This window comes from Moschus berezovskii, chromosome 19 (genome assembly GCF_049115385.1).
Source record: "Moschus berezovskii isolate FMDL1 chromosome 19, NW_MosBer_1.0, whole genome shotgun sequence".
NCBI lineage: Eukaryota > Metazoa > Chordata > Mammalia > Artiodactyla > Moschidae > Moschus > Moschus berezovskii.
Window position 1 is genome coordinate 67,886,208 of NC_142478.1, and position 27,173 is coordinate 67,913,380.

At 52.3% G+C, this 27,173-nt stretch overlaps 1 protein-coding gene across 3 annotated transcripts in view; it reads right to left on the reverse strand.

Annotated features, from left to right (window-relative positions):
- Window positions 1-3,752: 3,752 nt before the first annotated feature.
- Window positions 3,753-27,173, reverse strand: part of WSCD2 (WSC domain sialate O sulfotransferase 2) — a 112,721-nt gene continuing 89,300 nt past the window's right edge. For all 3 annotated transcript variants that reach the window (XM_055405646.2, XM_055405640.2, XM_055405641.2), the window contains 5 exons: window positions 23,595-23,716; window positions 20,069-20,243; window positions 15,133-15,297; window positions 12,699-12,899; window positions 3,753-5,705 (listed from right to left, as the gene is read on the reverse strand). In XM_055405646.2, the coding sequence (XP_055261621.1) occupies window positions 5,353-5,705; window positions 12,699-12,899; window positions 15,133-15,297; window positions 20,069-20,243; window positions 23,595-23,716 (1,016 nt within the window). In that variant the 3' untranslated portion in view covers window positions 3,753-5,352. The remainder of the gene's footprint in view (window positions 5,706-12,698; window positions 12,900-15,132; window positions 15,298-20,068; window positions 20,244-23,594; window positions 23,717-27,173) is intronic.

A 27,173-nucleotide genomic window follows, 5' to 3' on the forward strand; every position in this document is an offset into this window, starting at 1 on the left:
GTACGGGGCGCTTCTTCTAGCTTCTCACCCCAAAGTCTGTGATGACTTGAGAGGCTGGTTCAGTTCAGTTCAGTTCAATCCAGTCCAGTTCAGTCGCTCAGTCGTGTCCGACTCTCCGCGACCCCATGAATCGGTGTTAAATGTAACTGACATATCCATTCTTCCACTGGGTCAACATTTGCTCATCACCTAGTCTGGGCCAGGAAGTGCGTGGAAATCCAGAGGCAGAGTCAAGGTTCCTGCCCCAACAGAGCTCATGCCCTGAGCTCTGAGAGAGACACCTGTGCCAGATTACTGAAGAGATCACAACAATGGCCACATCCAGAGTTGTGATCGATCAGGTTAGAGGAGGAGCTGAACTTGGCCTTTGGGGTCAGGGGAGGCTGCCTGGAGGAGGAAGGGCATGAGTTGAGTCTTAAGGAGGCTTTCCAGATAGAGGGGGACAGCTTGAATGAAGGCATGGAAAAGACCACAAGTAGCACACGTGTGCCTCTGTGCTTTGGTGTGCCTCTGTGCTTTGGTGTGCCGGTAAACACCTAACGACTGGCTCTCGAAACAAAACCAAAAAGACACTCACCTGTTCTGTAGCAGTTGCCGATTTCCATGGTGTAAATATTCTCACCATGGCCAGTTTCAAGCTACCGATGTGATGTCACTGAACGTGAGTTTGAGATGCACACAAGGGGCTTTTGAGAGCCAGTGTAAGTGGGCTGCACCACACCATTGGCTTAGGGGCTCAGGCTGGGGGTGAGAGAACAGAAAATCAATTCCGTGTTCCTGGAGAGAATATTCAGGGCCGCTAAGGGCCTGCTCGGCTGATGATGCGTGGTTTTTCTCTGAAGATCCTTAAACAGTCCTCGATTCGCTCATTCAGAAAATCACCAAGCACTTCCATTGCACTTGCGTGCCGGGCACTGTGCTAGTTCTAGGGATCGTGCCTCGAGGTCAGTGATTAAGACTCTGCCCTTCCACAGTAGGGGGCTTGAGTTCGATCCTTGATTGGGGAACTGAGATCCTGCATGCCACACTGCACGGTCAAAAAAAAAAAAAAAAACCCACTACAGTGGCACATAGATCAGGGCCAGTAATTATCAACAAGGCAACTGTAAATACAACTTTTCCTCCCAGTAAGCCCAGCAGATCCTCTCATCCATACCTGGACTCTTATGTTTTGGGAAATTTGATCCTTATCCCATGTCTTGGATAAGGCATGGGCATTCCATTTTGGAAGCCCAGGGAACTCTATGGGTCAGGTGCCCAACCCAGGTCTCAGAAGATCTGACTCCTAAATTGCCTCCCCCTTCCTCTTATCTCCATTTTTCTAGGACACACACACACACTTGTCTCCACTAAGATCAACCCCCTCTCTCATGTCTGGCAGACTGTTCACTCCCCATAATTGTTTAGCAAAAGACTCCAGAACACACAAAAATCATTTTGTTGTGACACGTTCCGTCCTATAATGACGGTTCATTTCAATTAGCTGTCAGAGACCAGAAATAGAGATGCACGGTCCCGCTCAGATAAAGCACCGCCGTGGTTTGAAAGTGGATTTAAGGCAGCCTGGGTGTGGGGTGTGGATGGAGGGGATAAATATTTCATCATTTCTGCACTCCTTGATGTTCTGCCAGTTTGTTCTCATTTCCATGTTTCCCGCCCCCCACCCTGTCCTGCTGGCAGATTGCAGACTGTAAATTTGAGGGGAAATAGTAAACGTGCAAACATGATAGATAAACATGTTGCTTTTGTGGGGACGGATATTATCATCATCCAGATTTATAGCTCTCCACGCCAGCACGCTTTGTTGCATTTGGGGGAAAAATGGAGTGAGGTGTTGGTGTTACATTGATCAACTTTCTGCCTTTCACCCCCGTCACCTGCTGAGTCACTTAAATATCAGCCTAGGCTGGGGACACAGTCCGTGTCCCTGGGAGTGGGTGTGTCTTGACAGGTGTTTTCTCTTGGACAGTTATTTGTAGCTGCGAAAGCTATCTCCCTGTAGGGGGCTTCTGTTTCCTCCCTGCCCCTTTTGTTTCTCTAAAATCGAGTGTCTATTTTGTTTCCCAGTGGGCTTCCTGTTTTCTCTTTTCTCTCTCTCCGTCTCCACCTTTGGGACAGGCTCTGGGTCCTTCGCAGGTTCTAATCCAAGGGTTGCCACTGGCTTTTGTCCAGCACGATCCAGTGACGCGCCATCCCTGAGACTCTCAGTACACCCTCGGGGCCGTGCTTTCTCTCCTGGGCTCCTTGTTGCCAGTTTATAGGGCGAATCGCGTGAGATGTTTCTGTGTCTGTTTCCACTTCCCCTCCTCCAGTGTCACCCCAACTAGGTGGTGACTCTTGGTGACAAGGAGCTTACCACCCCCCTCCCCCACCTGCTTCTCTATCCTATGTCCACCTCAAAGCCCTCCTCCTGATGCACACACACGATCTTGGTGTCCCTTTGCTGCCCCCCCATGTATCCAGTCTGACCCCAAGTCCTGTGGACTGCTTCCCCAGCTGTCTCCACTCTGCCTCTGACCCCACAGCCCCTCCACCTCTCATATCTTTGAATGCCCCTAAAGTGCTCATCTCTGACCACTGTCCCCTCTCAAGAGGACCCATACAGCAGTGTCTTCACCGACTTCCTCATCTCCAGGCTTGTCCCCCGCCCTCTCGGTACTTACTGTCATAGCTAAGGGACGGGGCAGTGGAGCGCGTGCCTGCAGATTCTGTTGCTAAGGAAACCACTTCCTTGGTTACCGGGCCGGGTAGCATTTGTCTCACTGTGTCTGGATCCCACTGAGTCGCCCCCACTCTCCAGGAAGATGAGGGGGAGGAGGGAGGAGAGGACAACAGAGGTGGAGAGGGAGCAAGAGACAGGCAAAGACAGACCGAGAGAGACACAGAGACACGTGGACAAAGAGAAGCAGAAATCAGAAAAGAGAATGCAGTCAGAGGGACTGGCTCGGGGTGGGGGCGGGGAGGGAGAGACAGAGAGGAGAAAGACTAGAACGAAAAGAGGTTTAATGTGCATCTCGAGGAAATGAAAGAGACCACAAAGAGAGAAACTGAGAGCCGGAGGCAAGTGTAATGAGGAAAAGCGAGGCGGGTGGGGATGGGGAGAACGCATACCAGCGCGACAGAGACGGGGAAGGAAGGCAAGGAGCTGGTTCCTGAAGGACCTTGCCCTGGCACCCCCTCCGCCTCCCCATCCTTTCCTCCTGCCCACACTGTCTACCAGGGACGTTTGTAGCAGCCTCGGGGTTCCTGGAGAAATCAGGAGGCAATCCCCGCCGTCAGCAGATGCATGCAGGCCCTGATGCTTCTCCTTGGGTCCCAGAGTCACAATGTGCTGGGGGAGACAGCGGGGTGGGAACCTGGGGGTTCCGGCTTGCAGGCTGGGCATGTCCTGGGCCCTGGGGACCGCTGGGCCACCGAGCTCTCCTTCCTCCTCAAGGGCCAGGGTTTGGAGGAGGGGCACACAGACACATCAGACACGGGGCGGCCATCACGCCAGCTGGTGAGGTGCAGTCTCCTCTCACAGAAGGGCGGCTGAACACAGAGGCAGAGGCAGTTCTGCACACCAAGACACGCAGTTCTTTACAGGCAGTTAGAGCCGCACAGACACAAAAGCAATGACGCACCCAGAACATTCCTGCCTCACACACACACACACACACACACACACACATGCAGAGCAGAAAAACATCCCATTTGTGACCTTGCTTTACATGACACTCCATCACGTGGTAGAATTATCAACAAAACTTGCTTTTAATGATGGTATTGACCTGAGGAGTCTTCAGACAGAGGCTGGTGGGCTGAAGAGACCACCGGCAAAGAGATGGCCCAGGTCTTGGACCCAGAGTCTCCCAGAGAGACAGCTGACCTCTTAGAGGGCAGGGAGGCCAAGCCCTCTGATGCTTCGAGAAAGAAGACTAGAAATTTGCCTGGGGGAAAGAAATTTGGTACAAAATACATTCAGAGCCCCCTGGTCAGGTCCTGGGGTGTCCCGAATCCTAAAGACGAGGGGCTCAAGGATGAGGACAGCAAGTCCGATTCCCCAGCCCTTCTCTTTGAGTGGCCAGGTTCCAAGGGGGTGGAATGTATGTGTCATATTCCTCTTAGAAAAATATATCTCTTTACACTCACCTTCTCATAGTCTCTTGGCTACTTGGGAATGAGCATTTACCTGCACCCCAAGGCTTCAGAGGGGGCTGCTTGGGGGAGGGGTTGTTCCAGACAGAACAGCAAAGAGCTGTGACCTATGGCTTTTGCATCTACATGGTGGTGGGGGGGGTGCGCAGGTGTGGGTTGGATATGAAACCACGGGTACCCAAGGTGAGGGGAGAGAGGGAATCCTGGAACTTGATGCTTTCTAAGACAGATGATCAGCCACCCAGTCCTTTGGTTGGACGTCTCAGCATCGAAAGAGCAGCATCTGTACGGACATGAAGAACCATCCCATTCGCCCCTTTCCTTAAAGGGCCCCCCTGGACTATGAAGAAAGAGGGGGTTGCTGGTCTGGGAAGGTTGTGGGGATCATAGGTACGCATGATTTGGGGCACACTTGTTCTCCCTCCTGGACAGCAGAGGACCCGCTGGTAGGGGTCGGAAGGGCAGTGTCAGATCAATGCGTGGGACCCCACGGTGGAGAGAGGTGTCACCCTGGAAGCGGGTCACCTCCTGGATACAGCGGGGGAGGAAAGGTCAGAATCCCAGGTCCCAAGGTGGACACACCACATGGGGGCTCGGGATGCCGGTGAACCCACCTGATGGCCCCAGTTAACCTACGCTGAGCGCCACAGCCTCTCTGACCCACTCAGAATGTCAGAATCCTAAGGCCACGGAGAAACCTCCCAGCAATCTTCCTGCAGACAGAAGCGGCCCAGATAAACCCTGTCACTGGTGCTTCCTGGGTGGGGAAGGAAGGGGCGGCTATGTGCGCTCAGCCCAGCAAGGGGCGACTCTGGGGCCACCCTGTTCTATGCCATTCCCTTTAGCTCTTGTGCCAGGATCCTCCACACCCGCGGCGGGGAACCCCAATCTCTGGGACACCCAGAAGCCCTCCTTCCCACAGGTGCTGGGGGCAGGGACACGGGAGACAGAGCAGGGTCCAGGCGGCCGGACCTACCCAAACCGGCGCCCCTCCATCTCCAAGCGGAGGGGGCGGTTGCGAGTCGGTGGGAGGTGCCTGCACCATCTCTTCCCTTGAGCCTTCGTCATGCAGGAAACTCATCGGAGGCCAATGCCAGGCCAAGGGGATGGTCCCTACACGGGAGAGCGGACTGGCGGGTGGGGCTCCCCAGGGGCCCGGAGCGCCCGGGGCCTGCTCCGTCTGGACGGCCCGCCCCCTGCCCCGTCTGATATCCATCATCTGGGGTAGTAGTCGTCGGGCACGCCCGTGAGGTTCCTCCCCCGGAGCGCCGCGTCCACCGTCTTGATGTAGGCGGAGATGGTCCTCTGCATGTCCGCCGTGTAGGGGTCGTACTCCAGCTTGCGGAGCCCCGAGCGCTTGAAGTTGCCGTCTTTCTGGCTCTCCACGCACAGCAGCCGGTCCTCCCTGACGGCCACACCCAGCAGGCCCACCATGCGGCCCAGCTGGACGAAGAGGTCGCGCTTCAGGTCCTCGAAGTGCACCACCAGCACCTTCCTGCCGAACTTGAGCCAGTCCAGCGTGTGGGTGGCCCACCACGGGGCGTAGTTCCTCACGAACTCCGGCCACTCTGCGCGGACGGGAGGGAGGCGGGGGTCAGACAGCTCGCGCTGCACCCGCGCCGCCGCCGCCGCCTCGCCCGGACGGCCAGACTCGCCTCCCGCCTCAGGCTACCGCTTCTGCCTGCCTTGGTCCTTCCTGCCCTTTGGGGAGACCCAAGACATCTGTCTGGGGCTTACGCCACACCAGGCACAGACTTATATATAAATCTTTGCTGCTCTGTTTTTATATTGTAACAGGCACGCGTGCTCAGTCGCTCAGTTGTGTCCGACTCTTTTTGTGACCCCGTGGACGGTAAGCCACCAGGCTCCTCTGTCCAGGAGATTTCCAAGGCAAGAATACTGCAGTGGGTTGCCATTTCCTTCTCCAAGGAATCCTCCTGACCCAGGGATTGAACCTGCACCTCCTGCATCGGCAGGCAAATACCTGGGAACCCCGTATTTTACAGTGATCTTTATATATAATGAGATAGATACACTAGTATAGCTATCAGTTCACATATTTCTCACAATAGCCCTGTGAGGCGGGCATCCTCGTTTTCTTCATTTAACAGAAGGGGGAACTCAGGCACAAAGAGGTTAAGGAACTTGCTCAAGGTCACACAGTGAAAGACTGGCCCAGCTGGGATTTGAAACCAAATAGTCTGGTTTCAAAGTCTGGGCTTTTATCTACCAAGTTATCCCATGTAGGAATAGTTATCCTGTGTAGTAACAATTCTTCTCACAGGATAGTAACAGGGCCTTTGTATAGAGAACTGGAAAAAGCATACAAAGTGTTTAGCATGGCTCCCTGCACCCTGCGGAAGCTCAGTAAACGTTGGTTATGACTACCACTGTGATTATTCTGTTCTCAGGTGAGATGCCATCTTCCCTGACTCCCTAGGCTCAGGCAGGTTCCTCCTCTGGGCTGAGGGCATGGTTTAAGTCAGATTATTTACAGTGTCAACCCTGAATATTCGTTGGAAGGACTGGTACTGAAGCTGAAGCTCCAATACTTTGGCCACTTGATACGACAAGTTGACTCCTTGGAAAAGACACTGATGCTGGGAAAGATTGAGGGCAAGAGAAGGGGGTGGCAGAGGATGAGATGGCTGGATGATGTCACTGACTCAATGGGCATGAGTTTGGGCAAACTCAGGGAGATAGTGAAGGACAGGTAAGCCTGGCGCGCTGCAGTCCATGGGTTTACAAAGCGTCAGATACCACTTAGTGACTGAACAACAACAAATTTACATTGTTATCTCGACACCTTTCTATCCGATTTGTTCTCTCTTTGCTTTTTATTGAAGCATCACCCACTGCTCCTCTGTGCTTTTTATTTCCTTGCCGTGGTAAAAGCACAGGATGGATTGTCACCAAGACTGGAAATGTTTGTTTGGATCTCCTGGCTCCAAAGACAGGCTACAGCAGAATGTGGGAAATTCCCTGGAGAAGACCTCAGAGACAGCCAGCCCGCCCCTGAAGCTGCTGAAACTCTGATCAAGGGGAACCCAAGAGGGGGGTCATGAAGGATGCTGGAAACAGAGAAGGGGATTTGCAGCCTCAATTCTGAGCCCCAGTTGGATAGCAGTCAAAGGGTTGGTCCTCAGGAACCCTGAAGGAACCCTCAGGAACCCATGACTTCTCACAGGGGCAGTGCCACCCTGCACCTTCCAGAGGAATCTCTTTATTGAATGAGGGTCAGCACGTTTCCCAAGCTGGGCTGGGGAGCCCAGCTGGTCCTTCGTAACTAAATCCTCACCCCTGCTGGATGATGGATACCCCTTATCTCATTTAATCATAGTGACTACCCAGAAAGGAAAAGACTACTGTTCATTTGTCACCAGTGAGGAAGTGGAGGCTCAGAGAGGTGAAGTAATTTGCCCAAGGTCACATAGCCGGGAAGCGCCATCCAGACCAGGCCTGCCTAATTCCAGGCCCCCATCTTTCCCAGGAAACAGAAGCCTCATCCCCCACTCCCTCCCACTGCCTTACACCCAGCAGGGGCTTAATAAATGGTTGTTGAACTAAATTGAAATTCCCAGCAGCCAAGTGGCGATGTGATTAAGGGCTCCTCTTTCTTTGCAGAGCACATCAGAATCTGTGGCGAGGCTCCTGCTCCCCCAGTGCCTCCCTGGAACACCATGGCTGCTTGGAAAATATTTATGCTGATGACAGAGGTATTTTTTTTTTAGCCTTCAAATAGATTATTTATAATGTATCTAGCTAATTGGGCCCTTACTGTTATAATGGGTTAAAACCAGATGTATCTGTGTGATTAGGAAAAAATCTAGCATGTGTATAGTCTGCTTTCCTTATTTTGCGGAAGCATTTCCCCGATCCTGAGTCATCTCACAGCATCCCGGGGATTCAGGACAACTGCCGCTCCCATGGCAGAAGCCCAGGTGGACGCGGATGACGATTGGTCACCCAGCAGCCCACATATCTGGACGTCCAGGCTTGCGACCATCTCAAGAGGTCCATGGAGAGTGGTCCTTAGGAAAAGGAAGGGTCCATCTACATGATGGTCTGGGTCCCCCAGGGGATGGCTCCGGCCTTGGATGCAGGTGGGAGGGAGATGTGGATTCCAAGCCTGCCTGGGGTGGGAATGTACACTGCTTGAACACCTACTGTGAGCCGGGGGCTGTGCCAGGCGCTTTGCAGGCCCTGTCTCAGGCCATGCGCACAAGAAGCCTGGAGGGGAGTTACCAGCTCCTTTATATACACGGGAACAAAGGAGGCTCAGAGACGTGAAGCCACCTGCCCCAGGCCACACAGTGGGCACCCGTGGCAGGATTCAAACTTGCATCTATCCCGACTGAGCCTGGCTCCTGCCCTCCTGGCAAACCCTTTAAGAGAGCCTGATCTGCCCATCTCCAGCATTCTTTTCGCCCCAGATCCTAGTCTACGATCGCTCGCCTCACCTTCAGGTGTCGTCTAAGATACGGGGTCTGTTCACAGATGACTGAAGTCAGATTGCCCAGGTTCAAAACCCAGCTCCTCTTCATATTGGCTGTGTGACCTTGGGACACCAAGCACTGTCCTTGAGCCTCAGTTTACCCATCTTCACAATGGAAGCCTTGCTAAAACCTCCCCGCCGTTCAAGTGGGATTGGAATAAGACTTGCAGACCCTGCCACCAGGCCTGAGACACAGGAAGTGCTGGATAAATGTTGGCCACAATCATTGTTATTTTTTGGCCGCACCACATGGCATGTGGAATCCTAGATTCCCTAAGCAGGGATCAAACTCAACCTCCCTGCAGTGAAAGTGTGAAGCCTTAACCACTGGGCCACCAGGGAAGTCCTGTGGCTACCATAGTCCTGATGTTGGTACCTGACATCTCTGAGATGCCCCACGTGGCCCGTCCTTTATGGGCAGCAGATATTTGCTCCCTCCATACCCCTTCCTATAGCAGAGATACCTCACTTGAAGCTCCTGAATGACTTCACTGGAAAGAAGAACAAAAACAAAAAACAAAAGCCCTCAGTTAGCTCAGGATTCCTGGTAATTGATGGCTGCCTTCAAATTGGGTAATAAAGGCACGCTACACCATGGACCATCGGTAATGAGTGCTGGTTCCGCCGGAACTGCTCCCCACGTGGACGTGGCAGGACACGGGCTGACCACTCTCTGCTTCATCTTGTCGACGGGAGGAACCGGGGCCTGATTAATAGTTTAACTGTATTTAATTCCCCACGGAATCATTAAACACGGTCTCTGTTTCATTAAACAGATCCAGGACAATTCACCTTGTGTAATCATATCACATAAAACTTTGCTTTGGACTCACTCCAGGGAGATCGTAAAATTAACGTTATGGAACCAAAAGCCGGGGGTGGGTAGGTGGGAGGTGACAGGAGCCTCGACCCAGCTGTAGCCGGGAGGGGGAAATGCTCAGCAGGTGGCTGGCCTTGCTTTTAGGTGGGAGTGACCCTCACATTCCAGGCCAACGGCGTCCTGAAGCAACGATTCTCAAACCCTAAAGTGCACGTGAAGCTTCTGGAAGGAATCTCATGAAAATGCGACTTCTGATCCAGGAAGCCTGAGGTGGAACCTGAGAATCTGTGTTCCTAATTCCCAAGTGATACTGATGCTGCTGAAACAAGGACCCTAAAGCAAGGGTCCCAAACTCAAGTGCCTCCAGTGGTCAGATGTTAATGAAAACGGGAGGACTGGGCAGGGTGGGGACCGTGAGGAGGGGGCTCTTTGGGGAAGGCACTCAGGCAGAGCACTTGGAGACCCGGGTGAGGTCTGGAAGGAAGCACCATCCCAGACTAATGAGGGGGCCCCAGGCCCCCAGTGGGAGATGTGTGTCCCCATATTTCCCATCCCTGCAGCCTCTGGGCCCAGCCTCTCTTGCCGTCTCCCTTATCTTTGGTTTTAAAGCTCCCAGTCATCCTGAATAGGGAAGAAGAGGCAAGGTGGCTCCTGGGAATTAGGAAATTGCCTGAACCTGCGAGGAGGGGTTATGCCAGAAGAGGGGAACCTTTGAATGCACCAGGTCAGAGACACCCCAGGGTAAGACAGAGCCTGGCGGCTAATGCTTGGGTTTGAATTTCAGCTCAGTCACCTCCTGGCGCCTGAGACACGTGACTCGCTCCCTTCCTGGGACGACTTTCTGCTACCAGTGGTGGTGGCGGCCCTTCTTACCTCCCCAGGGAATTAGAAGACTTAAATGAGATAATGACTGCTAAGTGCCTGGTCCCATGTGAGCTTCCCAGGTGAGTCCCGCACTTCTTATTTGGAGCAGTCGGCTTCCCTGGTGGCTCAGATGGTAAAGAATCTGCCTGCAGTGCAGGAGATCGAGGTTTGATCCCTGGGTCAGGGAGATCCCCTGGAGAAGGGAATGGCAACCCACTCCAGTGTTCTTGCCTGGAGAATTCCAAGGACAGAGGAGCCTGATGGGTTACAGTCTATGGGATTGCAAAAGACTCGTCGGACAAGACTGAGCGACTAATTCCTTCACTTTCAGGATTACTGGGAGGTGGAGAGCTGGGTCTAGTTTTGCCATCATGTGCCTGAGAGATCCTGGCAGGCCCCTGTCTCTTTGGGCCTCATCTTCCCCATTAACAGTGAAAGTGAAGTCACTCAGTCCTATCCGACTGTTTGCGGCTCCATGGACTATCGCCTACCAGGCTCCTCAGGCAACAGCCCATGGAGTTTTTCAGGCAAGAGTACTGGAATGGGTTGCCATTTCCTTCTCCAGGGGATCTTCCCGACCCAGGGATCGAACCTGGGTCTCCTGCATTGCAGGCAGACGCTTTACCATCTGAGCCACAGGGAGAATGAATCAACTTGCCTGCCTGCAGACTGCTTTAAAAAATACCAATGTCCAGGCTCCACCCCTGTAGCGGTCCAGTGTGTGCTCTGAGCACTGGGATTTTCCCATGCTCCTCCTGGAATTCAGATGTGCTGGCGGGGATGAGGACCCTTGGGTACAGTGACCTCCTGGGTCCTTTCCCACTCGGCAAGCAGAGCATCTGCTCCTGGAGCAGGATCCTGCCATTGGCGCCTGTGGGCTTCTCAGCCTGGCCACAAATAATGTTCATTTTTGATTGTTCTATAAATAAATAATTCAGAGACCTCTTTAACCCCTGGGAACAAATGTCACCCACTAAGGGAGTGGGTCGGCAGGGGAAAGGGTAGACAATCCCCCTGAGCACACTGGGAAGCCAGGGCACGCACAGTTGGTCAGGCAGGCCCAAGGGTTTTCATCGATGACATCAGTGCTGAGTGTGATTGGCTGGGTTAATGTCATCCTGTCTGCTCCAGTTTTCTCTGGGGAGGGGCTGGAATGTGGAGCAGCTGTCAGGGGCGAGGGGCATGGGGAAGGTTTGGAGGGAGTGGGAAACACCCTTGGGGTTAGAGGCTGCAGCAGCCTGGTTCCTCGAGGCTGAATGAGGCGGGGAGGGCTCACGTTTACAGACCACCTACTCAGCATCAGGGGCTCTGTGTGGGAGGATTTGTGGCCATGGATGTTCTGATCAATTCATTGTCATAGCTCAGTGGTCCCTGGGTTCAAACCCCTGCTCCACCACTTCCGGGAACAGTGCCTTCAACCTCCCTGAACTTAGCTCGCCCCATCCACAACACAGGGTAACTGTGGGAGTTTACAAACACTCACGGAGGTGACTGTCATTACAATAATGGAGACATGGGTGATACTGATGCGGGGGTTTGAGGGGTTTTGACTTTGGAGGGGTCCCCCACTACGGTGGGGCCGCCTCTCTGCACAGAGACATTCTCCCATTCTGGAATCTACTGAGCACCAGAGATGAATACCAAACTCAGATCATCTTAATGAAGTTCAGCGCTTGGAGACTGACAGTGTGACTTTCCAGCTGTGACCAAGGGCAAGTCACTTAACCTCTGCTGGGAGGGTTTATTGGAATGATGCTCATAGGAGCTCACAGATGACCTCATGGCCTCTCTGCCACTGACCTGGGTTCAGGTCTCTTGATTCCCAGGAAAGGTTCTGGAACCTGCTTTCAATCAGTGTGGGAAAAATGAAAGTCGCTCAGTCGTGTCCGACTCTTTGTGACCTTATGGACTGGGGCCTCCCAGGCTCCTCTGTCTGAGGGATTCTCCAGGCAAGAATGTTGGAGTGGGTTACCATTCCCTTCTCCAGTAGATCCCATTATCAATTACATGAGGGTCTACCGAGTGCTTCTAAAGGGCTGACTTGTTGAGTTTTATTACCTCCATCTTATAAACCGGACAATCCAAGCTCATGGAGGCGAAGGAGCTTTTCCTGGAAGTGGTGGAGTTGGAATTTGAACTCAGGGGTCTTGCTCCGGAGCCCAACCCCTAACCTCTATGCCATAATAACAGCCTGGCTCACAGAGGGTGATGCTTGTGGGCTGGGTGGCATGTGGGAGGCATACCTTCTCAGCTCTAAGTGGGACCTGGAACCTCACACACATGCCCTAACGGGTGCCCTCCTGGATCCCTGGCAGAAGACAGCCCTGGCCCCTCGCACTGCCCTCAGCACCCTGGGGCCCGGCCCCTGCTCCCAAGTGGTACCTTTGCCCTTCCAGTGGGCGTGGGCAGCAAAGCCGATGTGTCCGCCGTACTTGCGGTTGAACTCCGCCATGAGGGCCTTGTAGGGGTTGCGGATGAGCAGGATGGCCGCATCGAAGGCCTCGATCTCCTTCTGGCCACTCTCGTGCGTCTTGATGCAGATGGTCCTCCCACTGCGCCAATGGTCCCGCTCACCTTTGAACCCTTCCCGCAGCCGGGGAGGCGGCCGGGGGACACGGCAGTGAGCAGGGGAGACAGGAGGCCTGCCCCACCCCGTCCCGGGCCACCTCCGGGATCCTCAGACGTTCACTGGTCCACTCGTTCAGTCACTCGCGTGTTTATTGAGCACCTACTATGTGCCAGGGAGCTGGGAGAAAGTGACTTGCAGAAACATGCATGGGTCACAGGTTTTGAGAGCCAGGCTATTCGAGTGACATGAAAGTAAAGTCACTGCCCTGGTTAGGACTGCAGAAGAGGAGTATTCACGCCCAGATGCCATGATGGCCTGACGTGATGTGCCTGAGGGTTCCCTTAGGGCAAAGTCCGAATTTCCGCTCCACTGATGCTGGGAATGGCCGTATGGCTTGCTTTGGCCAATGGCCTGGGGGAAGAAACGGGTCTCGGCCAATGTCTCAGGACCCAGCACGTTTCTGTTCACTTGTGTGTGTTTTGGGGGCATCCCAGGTGTCTCAGTGGTAAAGAATCCCCCCGCCAAGGCAGGAGATGCAAGAGACAGGTTCCATCCCTGGGTCGGGAGGATTCCCGGTAGAAAGAAACGGCACCCCGCTCCAATATTCTTGCCTGGAGAATTCCACTGACAGAGGAGCCTGCGGGGCCACAGTCCACGGGGTCGCAAAAGTTAGACACGGCTGAGCCACTGAGCACAGCACACACGTGTGTTTCTGCTGTCACTGTGAGAGGGGCACGCCCTGGAAAGCTGTTGGTCCCAGAGAGTGAGAGACCACGGAACAGACACGGGTGCAACCTGCAGTCGGAGCTGAGCGGCCCGGCCAGCCTGGCCGAGATCACTGACCCAGTCGGGCAGCATCTGGAAAGGCTTCCCGGGGCAAGAAGGTACTTAGGCCGAGAACTGAAGGACGGGGAAGAGTTTACCATCCCAGGTGAGAAGAGCCAGTGCCAAGGTCCTGTGGTGGATGGGAAGAAACGTGTCACACATGAGCGACTGGTACAGGACAGCAGAGGGCGAGAGGGCAGCATGAGGCCAGAGAGGGTTGTGGGGGTTGTGAATATGAGCTAAGTCTGCTGAGTCGCTTCAGCCGTGTCCGACTCTGCAACCCCATGGACTGTAGCCCTAGCCCGCCAGGCTCTTCTGTCTGTGGGATTCTCCATGGCATGGTTGCCATGCCCTCCTCCAGGGGATCTTCTCAACTCAGGGATCGAACCTGCTTCTCTTCTGTCTCCTGCACTGGCAGGTGAGTTCTTGACCACTAGCGCCATCGCTGGACCAGAAGGACTACACGGTCCTTGGAAGGTTTAACGTAGGAGGAAGGAGGGACCTGATCAGGTTTTCATTTCAAAAGCTAAGGAACTGAAAGAGGCTCTGGGTGGCTGCTGGTGGCTTCTAAAGCCCGGCTCTGTGCTGGACGCTGCTCGAAGCCCTTTATGTGTCGTAGACGACTCGATCCTGTCAATAGTCCGATGAGGGTTTTACTTGATAGATAAGGAAACCGAGTCCCAGAGACATGAAATGACTTTCCCAAGTTACAGAGCTGGCAAGAGGCAGAGCTAAGGGTCAAACCCAAGCCACGATGCCGCCCAAGACTATGCTCTTCACCATTTGGGCCTCTCATGCCCGTGAGAGCCAAGGCATTTGGGTGGTCTCTTCAAAGCCAATTAGAATGCTAATGCACTAGGCTTCCAGGATACTGGCTGTGTTTTCAACTCAGTGAGTGATTTGGGATATCCTGTTGCCTTTTGGGCCTCAGTTTCCCACATGAGGTACCCAGCATACAGTAAGAGCTCAAGGAATGACTTAAATGGAGGGAAGGTCCCAGACACATAGTAGGTGCTTGATAAACGGACGCAGGTGAGATACCAACGACATGATGCTCAGGAAATGTTCGTGGGGTGTAAAGTGAAGGGAAGGTACTAAGCATGTGAAAGTGTTAGTCGCTCAGTCATGTCTGACTCTTTGCAACCCCAGGCTCCTTTGTCCATGGGATTCTCCAGGCAAGAATACTGAGTGGGTAGCCATTCCCTTCTCCGGGGGATCTTCCTGACCCAAGGGTCGATCCTAGGTCTCCAGCATTGCAGGCAGATTCTTTACCATCTGAGCCATCAGGGAAGCTCACTAAGCACATAGTAGGTCTCAATCAACATGCCCGGGAGAGCTGAGCAGCATGCAGTGGGTGCTCAGAAAGGGGTACTCCCATGTCCTTCCAGGGGGTCTGATCCCCATTCCCCTGTGCCTCCTCACCTTTGTTGTACAGAGAACCATCGAAGTAGTAGCTGCCAGTGTAGAAGCCTGTGGCCAGCTCAATAAGGTGGCGAGCCCACGTGTTGCCAGCTCCCGGGAAGCTGGCCAGAGCAATGAGCTGCTTGGACTTGGCTGGGAGGAACCGTCTGTCCATGCAGCGGTTGTCTGCAGAGGGCAGGGCACAGATAGGGGGTCAGGGTCAGGGGTCAATCGGAAGGAGACTGTCCAGAAGGGACTAGGGTGTGAGTCTCAACCCTGCCACTTCCTAGCTGTGAGAGCTGGTGCTTTCCGAGCCTTTCGCCTCCTTATCTGGAAATGGGAACAGGGTTATGAGATAATATATGAAGGAAGGATGCACACACGGTAGGGATTCAATAAAAGCCAGCCAGGAGGACGAGCCTTCTCTCCAACCTTAGTTTCTCACCTGAACAGTGAGGCTCTGTCTTATCACCCCCACACTTTCCTCCAGGTTAAAAGCCACACATGGCAGCCACCTGCACGGGGCCCAGGCCTAGGTTTTCATCTGGACTCCAAGCTCGGTGCGGCTGGGCCCTTGCACCCTCCTAGGCTCGTGCCGCCCACCCGTTCTCCCTTCCAGCCTCTGCCTCCTGCCAGACCAGGCAGTGTCAGCTGCGCTGGTCCCTCAGCCGCGACCATCAGAGCCAATGGAAAGTGCTTTGTCTTGGCATTTCCCACTGGAACCCCTCCTGGAGCTGAGAGGTCACAGGGGGGATTTTTTTTTTTCTTCTCTCTACAGACACAGGTGATGGCCCAGCAAAGGAGACTTGGCAGTGGAAAAGGAAGAGGAAAGAATCCTGGACTGTTTTGGTTCTACAACTGCTTCTTCAGTCTGGACCGATGACCTCAATCCTTACCATGAAGTCACAGCAGGCAAGCCTCCCTCCCTCCCCTGCCCTGGCTCTCCTGCCCCTTGAGCCCCAAGACTGCTCTCTCACCCTCTCTCCTCCCCTATGCCCCCACTTTCTGGGAAGAAGGGAGTGACTCCTGCTCTACTATCTCTGTTCCATCTCCTTTCTCCTCCTCCAGCCCATCACTCCATCTATTCTCCCTATGTCTTCTCTCTCTCTCTTAGTTGACTAGATTATTAGCATTCAAACACGAACAAATAACTCCATCGTTAAAAATAAAAGTCCCCCTCCAGTAAGCACTCTCTGCACCCCTGTGGCTTCCCGGGTGGCTCAAACAGTAAGGAATCTGCCTGCAATGCGGGAGACCTGGGTTCGACCCCTAGGTTGGGAAGATGCCCTGGAGAAGGGCATGGCAACCCACTCCAGTATTCTTGCCTGGAGAATCCCATGGACGGAGGAGCCTGGTGGGCTACAGACCATGGGGTCTCACAGAGTTGGACACGACTGAGCGACTTCACTTTCACTTTCCACTTTCACTCCACACCCAACTCAGTCACTTTGGGCAGAGTGGTCCACCTCCCTATCCCATTTCCTCCTTCCACCGTTTCGTGGGGCTCCTCCCAGCTCCGCCCTGCTCACTGCACAGAATCAGCTTCTGCTAAAGTCACCAGTGACCATCCACCATTCAGTCCAGCCTCCCCTTGCTTTGTTAACTTGGCAGCATCTGCTACCCCCCATCATCCTGCCCTTAGAATCCTTCCAAGATGGTACCCTGGTCTTTCCTGTTCTGTATTAGCTGTCATTATTGAAGTCTCATCACAAGCCACACTGCTTTCTCAAAAGAGCCCTTCAAGGGGCTCTTCCTGAAGTCCTAAACTTAAATTCCAATTCTGCCACCTCCTTGCTGGGTAGATAAGCTTGGAAAAATGATGGATCTGAATAAACCTCAGTTTTCTCACCTGTAGCATGGGACGCTGATAATGGTGACATCCTGGGGTTCTCAGGAAGGTCAGAAGAGAAAACAGGTATTGAGTGTGAACACAGGGCTCACACACTGAGCTCTTAGTAATGATGTTACTAGCCAGAGACCAGCTCTTTTCCCCTGCCATGCACATTTAATCTGTTTGTTTAGAGGAGAGCAGACTTTGGGAAAACAAACAAGCGGAAGAACATCTTTATCAAGCCAAGCAGGTGTCTGGGAATAGTTTTCATGGGAACACACTGCAAAAAAGGAGCCTAGATGCAAAAGTTTCTGGAGCATGGTTATATTTTATGATTTTGACAGGGGTGTGGATTTGATAGGACCCAGTTGGCATTAAACAGTACACTCAAAATTTGTGCATTTTGCTCAATGTAAATGTTACTTTGCAAAACCATAAGCAAATATTGAATTACAATTAGTGATATGAGGACTGAAATGTAATCATGTTGCAACTACTTTGAAATGCATCCAGGAAGAAAAATTGAGGGATGGAGAAATGAAGAGATGCATGAGAAAGTAAACAGACCATAACGTTGAGAAATGTAAAATCTGTAGGATAAGTCTAGCATGTTCACTGTGTAACTCTTCCCAATTTTTTCTGGAGCTTTGATTTTTTTTTCATAATGAAATGTTGGGAGAGAGAAAGAACCAGGCCCCTCAATTTCCCCTGAAAACAGAATTCTCCATTTAACTGCTGTCTGGGAGGTGCTTATTTTCAGCATTAAGAAGGAAGTTTATTTGGTTCTTAAGCTCCACAAATCAAAACAGATGCTGGAGGCAGTGTGGTACATAATTGGAATCAGACAGACCTGGCTTCAGTCCAGGATGATCATGGCCTCGTTGTGCGATGTTGAACAGGGCTTTTTACCTCCCTGAGCCTCAGTTTCCTCGCTTCTAAAGTGGGGCCAGCAAAGCTTACAGGATCAGATGGACAATGCACGGGAAGTATTCGCAGCGTGCGTATGTTGAGAAGCTGAGATTAGGGGTGCAGGCTCAAGACCCAGACTGCCTCGGTCTGAATCCCAACTCTGCTCCGTCCTAGCTGTGTGGCTCTCGCCGAGCTCTTCAACCTCTCTGTGCTGAGCTGCCATGTTTGTAAAATGGTAATGATGGCAGTACCTGTGTCATTGGACTGTTGTGAGGATTAGATGAGTTAATTCAGTCTAAAGAGCTCAGATAGTACCTGGCACACAGTAGGTGCTCAACAAATGGCAGTCATCCTGGACCATGCTCTTTGTGGCCTCATGAACCACGAGACTCTCAAACCTCCCCAGGGTGGGGGTCCTGCGAGTGCGACACGGGAAACTGAAGAGCAGTAGTGGCCTGGGAATGAGCAAACCCATCAATCAGGGGCTACTGAATCGGCTCCGGTGTCCTGCTCGCATCAAAGCTGCTCTTGGTCATGGGATAATTAAGCTGAGTGCGACCCTTCCCCCAACATGTAGCTACACAGTTTTATACAGACTAACCAACACTTCCTGGAAACTAACAAACACTCATCCTTCCTCTCTGGAGTGTAAATAAAGCCAAAGGCCACCCTGGCTAAACACATTCCTGCTCACTGAACTCTTGGCGGGATTCAGCTGCCAGGGAGGAAGCCTCAGTTGGCCGCCACTACCCTACATCAGGCCACACAGGGGCAGACTGCTGGTGGGGCTGCCACTAGCTCTTACAGCACCTTTGTGCAAATCAGATAAAGGTACCCCTCTGCCCTTCCCCTGAGCAGATGCACTGTCGTCCAGAGTGCACAACACAACAGGCAGAGCACGGGCCGGCTCTCAAGCATCATTTTCCTTCAGGCTGTGCCTGGGCAGTGCTCAACCTGCCCAACCATACATGGGCTAGGGTCCTGGGAGAGGCAGAGGAAGTCTAGCCCAGTGGTGTCTTGTTAGTTCTCCAGGCTTCAGAGGGTGTGTGGAAGGTCCTTCGCAGTGTGGTCAGAGGTTTCTAGCATGGCCTTTGGAGTCAGAAACCTGAAGGCAAACCACTCCTGCAGATGTGTGATCAAGGCCAGTTCTCAGCCCGTCTGAGTCGGTTGTCCCATCTGTAAAATGGGGATGATACCGCCCTGATCATAGGCTTACCGTGGGCTTTCTACGATTAAATGAGACGAGGCCTGCACAGGACTGACACATAGGTGGAGAGTGTTCTCAGATGCTGGGGTACTCCTTCGCAGGTTTTCTTTGGCCTGAGCATCCCAACAAGTTACCTTTCCAAATACCACTCACCCTTCATCACGCCTCTAGCAGGAGAAAAGGTTTTCATCTAGAAATTTTATGAACCCCATGATCTCAGGTAAGGCCTGTTCTGAGTCTCAGTTTCTCTACCTGTAAAGGAGACATAACGACTGTTCCTGCCTCATAGGAAAGCTGAGGGGAATCAGCGAGAAAATGCATGTAAAGGATTCAACACTGAGTCTGGAACAAAGAAGGTCCCTAAGTGCCGCCACCACCACCGCCATCACCACCATCATCACCACCATCATCATCATCCTCACCTTCACCATTATCACCACCATCACCATCATTGCCTGGTACCCCCAAGAGGTGGAAGAGGAGATAAACATTAAGTGTGGGTTCCACTGGCAAAGGGAGAAAGATGAAAGTAGAAAGGATGAGTGAGATGGAGAAAGAGAAGAAACAATTATAAATTTGCAGGATCCTAGAACTGGAAGGCCAACAGTGTACCGCTTCACTTTACAGATGGAGAGGCCCAGAGAGGAGAAATGACTTGCCCAGGATCATGTGAGTGATCTGCTTGGAGGTCTGTGTTGAAGACCCAAGTCTCCCACTCCCAGTTCAGATGTCTTCTCGCTCAATCTCTCTCCCCCCTTTACAGGAAGAGACACCAAGGGGGTGCTCAGTGTGGGGCTGGAGAGGAAGGTCTCCGGAACCATCCCCCTTGCCGAGGGCCCTCCCTATGCTGCCCCTCCAGGATCGCTAAGGCTGGCCACACTGCTAGCCCTGCCTCTGCCCCTTGCCTGCGCGGTTCTCTTGCTGACGGGCTGGCTGGAGCATCTCTGGGTGGAAGGCGGCCACTGGGAGAGCTTCTGGGGGCCTGCTGCGTGGGACGGGGGCTGGCTTACCTTGGACCTGCGTCTGGTACACGATGAAGTAACTGGGGGTCCCACAGCTCTCGAACTCCTCCGCACTGCACTTCTGGGCACAGAGCTGCTCGTCCTCTCTCTCGTGGAGGGGAAACCGTGTGGTGGGGAAGCCACAGTGGCAGGCGGTGCCCGCAAGGGCCGCCAGTGGGTACTCCTGGGGATGATGTGAGAGACGAAGGGAAGAAAGTCACTGAATCCCTGGGCAGCCTGGACTCTGGATGCAAACGGGATTTTCGTTCCAACCACCGCCTTCTCCATCACCCTCGCCAACTGGAGGGTCCCCAAGGAAAAGTCTGTCCTGTCTGCATACCTCCTGTACTATTATATTTTCCAGATTTCTTGAGCTATAATTGACAGATAAAAATTGCATTTATTTAAGGTGTACGACTTGATATTTCGATACATGCCTACATTGTGAAATAATTGCCACAATGTAGCTAATTAACACACCCATCGCCTCACATAGTTTTACTTTTTGCTTTCCCAGGTAGTGCAAGTGGTAAAGAATCCTCCTGCCAATGCAGGAGAAGCAGACTTGGGTTCAATCCCTGGGTTGGGAAGGTCCCCTGGAGGAGGAAATGGCAACCTGCTCCAGTATTCTCACCTGAAAAAATCCCATGGACAGAGGAGCCTGGAGGGCTAGTCCACAGGGTCACGAAGAGTCAGACATGACTGAACACACATGTGTGAGCATGCACAGGTAATATTTATTTGTTTCCTTTTGAGACACAAATTTCAAGTCACCCTTTGAGACTCAGATTTCAAAGGGAACTTTTTTTAATCACTCCCAAAAGTAGTACTGGTTGAGAAGCAGCATTTCCATACATTTTCATACTGTAGACGCTAATACTATAGAAACAAAACCATGTGATTAAATTCTAACTAGGCACTCTGCCTGCCAAGAACTCCCTGGAGTCAACTCCATTTTTCCTGCAAAAGGGAGATTAGTGTAGTGGAGAGAGGCGTTAAAGCCGCTGCAGCACTGAGAAGCAGCTTTCTCCTGGAGGGCCTGAAAGAAAACTGAAAAAGGAAGATTTTTCTCACCGCCATGCATTACACCCTAGTCAATCCTCTGGGGCTGACCATGCTGTGAAGCCCATGCTTTGGGAAAAGCTGTCTGAAACTGTTCTTTTAAGCCAAAGAGGATGTCGTTACCCATGTGTAACCACTGTCTTTGCTGGGAGTTGTGGTTCCATCGTTAAGTTGTGTCTGACCCTTGGTGAAAGGCTCCTAATTGCTTTAATTGCTCTTTGGAAGAGCTAAGTGGGAGCAGGCTGAACCTGAGATTTGGAGGGCAACAGACTGTCCTTTGTCCAATTTGCTCAGACCCATGGAGCCGAATTCTCCCTGGTAGCTGGTCCAGGAATAATCTGCTAACAAACCAAGGTCACACCTCTGGGGCTGGATCCGGTGAGCTTGGCCATGGTAGGTTTGGTTTCTTTCTCAGATGCTGAGTCTGAGCTACAGCACCTAGCCTAAGATCAGAGAGATGCTGCTGGGAGGCAGGTGGCTGAGCCTGGGCCATGATGGAGGCTGTTTTCCAGCTGGTGACACGTACTGGAGCCCCCTCTGACCCCCTAAGTCTCAGACCCACCACTGCTTGGCACGAGCGGCTTTGGACCCCTGCCCACCTACTCCTCTCCAGTTTTCTCCTGTGGCCCTCTAAGGAGATTAGGGAAAACAGAAGAGGGAGGCTTGCAGCAGGGCCTTCCTGTACCCCACACCCCTGCAACCTGCCCACACCTTCCCTTCCCTCCAGTTCTGTGTACAGCAGGACACTTTCCACACTGGTTTGCCTGTGACCTCACTGTCTCCTGCTTGTCCCTCACCCACCAGCTGATCTGTAGTTCCCCCTCGGGCCCTCAGGACAGATGGATGTCCACCTGGAGGGGAGCCCATGGGAGGGGGATTTCTGCCCAAGAGAGAAAGCTGGACCAAAAGATGGTCAAACCTTCTTTAATCTTGTGAACAGCACCCCTGACCTTCCAGGATGCCTCCAGGGAGCAGAGCAAGCATTCAGGAAATGCTTGGTGACCTGAAGTTACCTGGCTGCCTTTGAATGACTCCTGGACCTTGAAGAGTCCCTGCAAGCCTCTCTGTGGGCATCTCTGACTGCGTTCATGCTAAGTCGCTTCAGCTGTGTCTGACTCTTTGCGACCCTATGGACCATAGCCAGCCAGGCTCCCCTGTTCATGGGATTCTCCAGGCAAGAATCCTGGAGTGGGTTGCCCTGCCCTCCTCCAGGGGATCTTCCCAACTCAAGGCTTGAACCTGCATCTCTTATGTCTCCTGCTTTGGCAGGTGGGTTCTTTACCACTAGCGCACCTGGGAAGCCCATGGAGTCTCCAGGGGAGCTCAGAAGTCAAGACCATAGATTTGGTGTCAGAACCCATTCTGCCACTTGCTTGGGCTGTGAGCTTGGGAAGTGACTTCTGACCTGTCTGAGCCTTGGTTTTATCATCTGTGAAATGGGGGTGACAATTCCCAGTACCTAGCCTTGTTGTGAGAGGTAAACCGTGTGACCCGTGGGGCAGAGGGGTGCGTGGAGGGGCTCAGTAAGCAGCAGTTTCACGATGCTGCTGCCTCTTAGTCTTTCTGAAAGGTGCTTCGTGAATTAGGAGCCTTAATGAAAGAAAGAGCCGAGCAGGATGACTCAGAACAAACAGGTGGCGGCATTCAGGAGTTGGGGTGTGGGCTGAGCACCCAGGAAGAGCCACAAGCGGCCCCCAAAGTGCCAGCATAACTGAGGATAAAGACCACATCTCATTGATGTTGCACTCCCCGCGTTGAGCACAAGGGCATGGCACAAGGGAGGATCTCATCAAACAGTAGCTGAGAGGATGAATGAAATGGGTATTGTGGTGGGGAGGGGGGTTCTCCTGTGGACCCTCGTATAATTAGCTCACATTGAATGATGGAGAGAGCTTCTCAGATATCACTGGATGCCAGTGATGAGCTTAGCTCCATGCTGGGTATCAAGAGTGGTCACAAAATGTTTTAGGCATAGCCTTTACTCTTGTGGAGTTCCCTGCCTGATTTGGGAAGAAGGATAAACAGTCAGCCATCCATCAGGGATCTCAGGCTGAGAAAGGACCATCCAGTTGGATCATCCAGTCCAACTGCTATCTAGTACCCAAAGTTCTGGATGCTGCACCTGCCCTGCCTCTGCTTGCATACCTCCAGTGATGGGGAACTCACCCTTGTACAAAGTGGGATTGTCCTGGGCTTTACCTGGCAATCCTCGATACCTGCTTCTAGGCCCAGTTCACACGTCACCCTCACTCCTGAGCAGTCCTCACTATTAGAACAAACACACTTCCTCAGAGGGAAAGAAATGGACCCTGCATAACTTCCAGTCTTTGGATCCACATTCCCCTCCTGCGTCACACGTCACAGTCATAACCTTCCTCAGAGCAGCAGGGTGGCTGCCCCCCCAGCCAAGCATCTCGCTTCTCCAGCTGCCCCGCACTGCCCTCCCTGGAATTCCGTGCAGAAGCAGGCTCACCTTCTCCGTGCAGAGGTCCACGCACTTGTCCACGGACATGTTGGGCATGGCGGCTGTCACGGGCAAGGCCAGGGAGAGGTTGTCGGGCCTGCGGAAGCAGCCTCGGAAGACTGCACTTCCGTCTGGAGAGCCAAGGGGAAAAGGATCAGTCAGATGCAGGCTGGGAGAACCACCTTCTCAAGGAAGCACTGATGAACTGACGCCCAGTGGAGGCAAGCACACACGGTGGAGATTCGTGAGCTGGAAAATCCCAAGAGTATCCTCAACCCTAGCATCTCTGTCCACAGCCCGGGTTGCTGAGATGTTCCTGCTGGGCCGTACAATCCCCTTTTCTTTGCCACCATTCCTACGTCTCACTTTCGCATCCTTGGTGGCGGCAACTTAGCTGCTCTGGAGGATTTTCGTGATCTCAGGAGAGGGTTGGGCATTTGAGATGGAGAGAAGCCACGGGGTCCAGGGTCCTCCCGCTCATTCTTCCAGCACTGGCGTGCTCCGCCCCCGCATCCTGGGCTTTAGGGGAGACACTCGGTACCTCAAGAGAGTCTGCCCCATGCAGTGCTACAAGAGGCTGATTTACTGGAGAGATTCCCTTTAATTCCCTAATCTGGAAGCATTCCAGCTACATAGTAGAAAATTTGGAGGCCATTGCTACCTCTTTAATAAAAGTTATCCTTAAAACAATACTCAGCTGTTGTCTTCAGCTGAGACTAACTGAAGCACATCCTGAGACAGTGTTTTATTGAGGGCGTGCTTGCAGGAGAATGGTGGGCGGGAAGCAGGACAGAGAGGAGAGGAGCTCAGTAAGCATGTGACCTTGGCTGGGTACCACCCTCAGCCTGGAGGGTAAGTAGCATCATAGGGTCGGTTCCACTTTAAGGAAAAGGGTCTGACCTTGGCCCGTCTGCCCACCCCTCCTCAGTGTCTGTCATTTGGGAAGCTGTTGGGTCAAGGATCATTTTTCATGCAAGGGGGCAGAGGTGAGCCACTGGACGTAAAGAGGATTCGGATAGATACCTTTGGCATCCACTGCAGATGCGTAGAAAGATTTATCAGTAAGAATGCTCGCTGCAGAAATGGTTTAAATTAACACATGGAAGACTGAAAACAACCTCAATGTCCAACAATGACGTGTTGGACAAATAATGTATGGAATGATGACACAGTGGGATTCTATGCCCCATACAAAATAATGAGGTTAAAGGTTACTGTAGAGAGAACTTCGTCTCTCTAAAGATGTATTCAAGAGAGGATGCCAGATAAAAACTGGAAAGATGACACCCCACCTATTATAAAATGTCAGTTGTGCACACAAATTATCTCTCAGTATAAATCTCTAGAGGGTTATCTCTGAATAGTAGGTGTGATGGTTAAGTTTTGTGTCAACTTGTGAGGCTATGGTGCCCAGCTGTTTGGTCAGACACTGTTCTAGGTGTTGTTGAGAAAGTTTTTTGTAGATGGATTAATATCTATAGTTAGCTGACTTTAAGGACACTTTCCCTCTGAAATGTGGGTGAGCTGCATCCAGTCAGTTGAAAGAATGAGGGAGGAAAAAAAAGAGGTTTTCTAGAGAAGAAGGAATTCAGCTTCTGGATGTCAGGCCTGCCGACCTCCACAAATTCATGAGCCACTTCCTTAAGCCAATCTCTTCATTTATACGTTTCCATGTATCCCGCTGGCTCTGTTTCTCTGGAGAACTCTGCCTGGCAGGATAGGATTGCAGATGATTTTTATCTCCACCTTCCTCCTGTAAATCTCGTTTATTTTTTAATATAATAAAGACAAATTTTTACCAATTAAAAGTGGCCCCTGTCAAATGTATCTAAAGGCTTATTGATGTGCATTTTAAATTGGGTTCCATGGTTCTCAAATTTGAGTTAAATGCATTTTTCCAGAAGCACAGCCTTCACAGAAAACAAAGGACACTGTTGAGTGAATCCAAGCCAGACACTCTTTCTGAGTGCCTGCTATGTGCAGGTGACTACTACGTGTTATCCGCCCTTCTGAGAACTTTGCGAATGCCATCTCAGTTTACCCTTTTGAGAACTCTGCAGGGTCCACAGCAGACTCTCACGTGACAAACGAGAGAGACAGGACTTAGAAAGGAGGTTGCGTGACAATATTGAAGACCCACTGTCAGCAAAAACGTGCTGAGGATTATCTCAGAAACGCGATGCCAACCCTTGGGGCCAGTGAAGCAAGCTGCAAAAACCATGTATCTGCATCCATGTCTGTATCTGGGTCTCTCTACTGGTAAGCACCCCCAGCCGCCAGCCCCCGCCTTTTTTTTTTGTTTTTTTTTTTAGCATACCTATATTTAAGTGCAGAGAAAAAGACATGAGATTACTCCACGGGCAGAAGGATGGTGGAGGAGGGGGAAGGAGTCTAGGAATGAAAATTTAAATCTCAGCTGTCACAGGCACCCTAGTGATTATCCCTGCCACCTGGCACCCTGGAGCCTGAAGGTGTTCATGGTGGAGGGAGATCTAGCAAGCTGAAACGACATCTGGAATTGGGTTAAATGACTACTATCCGGAGCATGCTGCAGATTCCTGCTATCCAGCGCTGTCTCCTCCACCTCCCCACCTCTCACTCCGGGCTGGGGAGAAGCGATGGTAGTGGGTGCTGTGGTCCTGGCCTCAGTTTCCCCACATGTAAACGATAAGGAGCTTAGACTATGCAGATTCTCTTCTGTACAGGACGGCCCTCCACCCTCCAAATGAAGAATCGTCCCACCCCCAAATGCCACTGGTGTCCTGTGGTCTCCCATCCCATGGCCCAGGGTGCACAGAGGTGAAGTCCCATTTCACTGGTCACCCCAACAAAGTTTTAATGATGCTCAGAGAATGGGCCATACAAGGCGAGGACAGGCAGGTGTTTGAGCAAAAGTGAAAGTGAAAGTCCATGGAATTCTCCAGGCCAGAATACTGGGGTGGGTAGCCTTTCCCCTCTCCAGGGGATCATCCTAACCTAGGGATCGAACCCAGGTCTCCTGCATTGCAGGCAGATTCTTTACCAGCTGAGCCACAAGGGAAGCCCATTTGAGCTGAGGTTTACAGCAATGAGATGAGAGGCCGGAAGTGGTGTGCGCAAACCTTCATTTAACCAAACAACTCAGTCAGCTGGATCCCAACTCAGGTGCCAGGACAAAGAGACGCTGGCCTTGCGCTCAGAAATAAGGGGGCTCCCCTTCTCTCTTTAGACTCTACTAGTGTTTATTGAGCCTCCACAGATGCCACGCTCCTGGCTGGGTGCTTTGGATCCCTTGAATCGTCACAGTAGCCATGAGCAGTAGCTGCCACGGCTGGTTCAAGGAGACACTCTGGCTTCTAGGATCACAAAATTGGCTAAGGACAGAGTGAGATCAAAGCCAGGTTACTCGGTCTCCCAATTCTATGCTTCTTCCAATAATAATAATGCTACTGTGATGGTTAGATGCTTATGCTTGCTCTCTCAGTCGTGTGTGACTCTTTTGTGACCTCATGGACTGGAGCCCACCAGGCTCCTCTGTCCATGGAATCTTCCAGGCAAGAAGGCTGCAGTGGGTTGCCATTTCCTCCTCCAGGGGATCTTCCTGGCCCA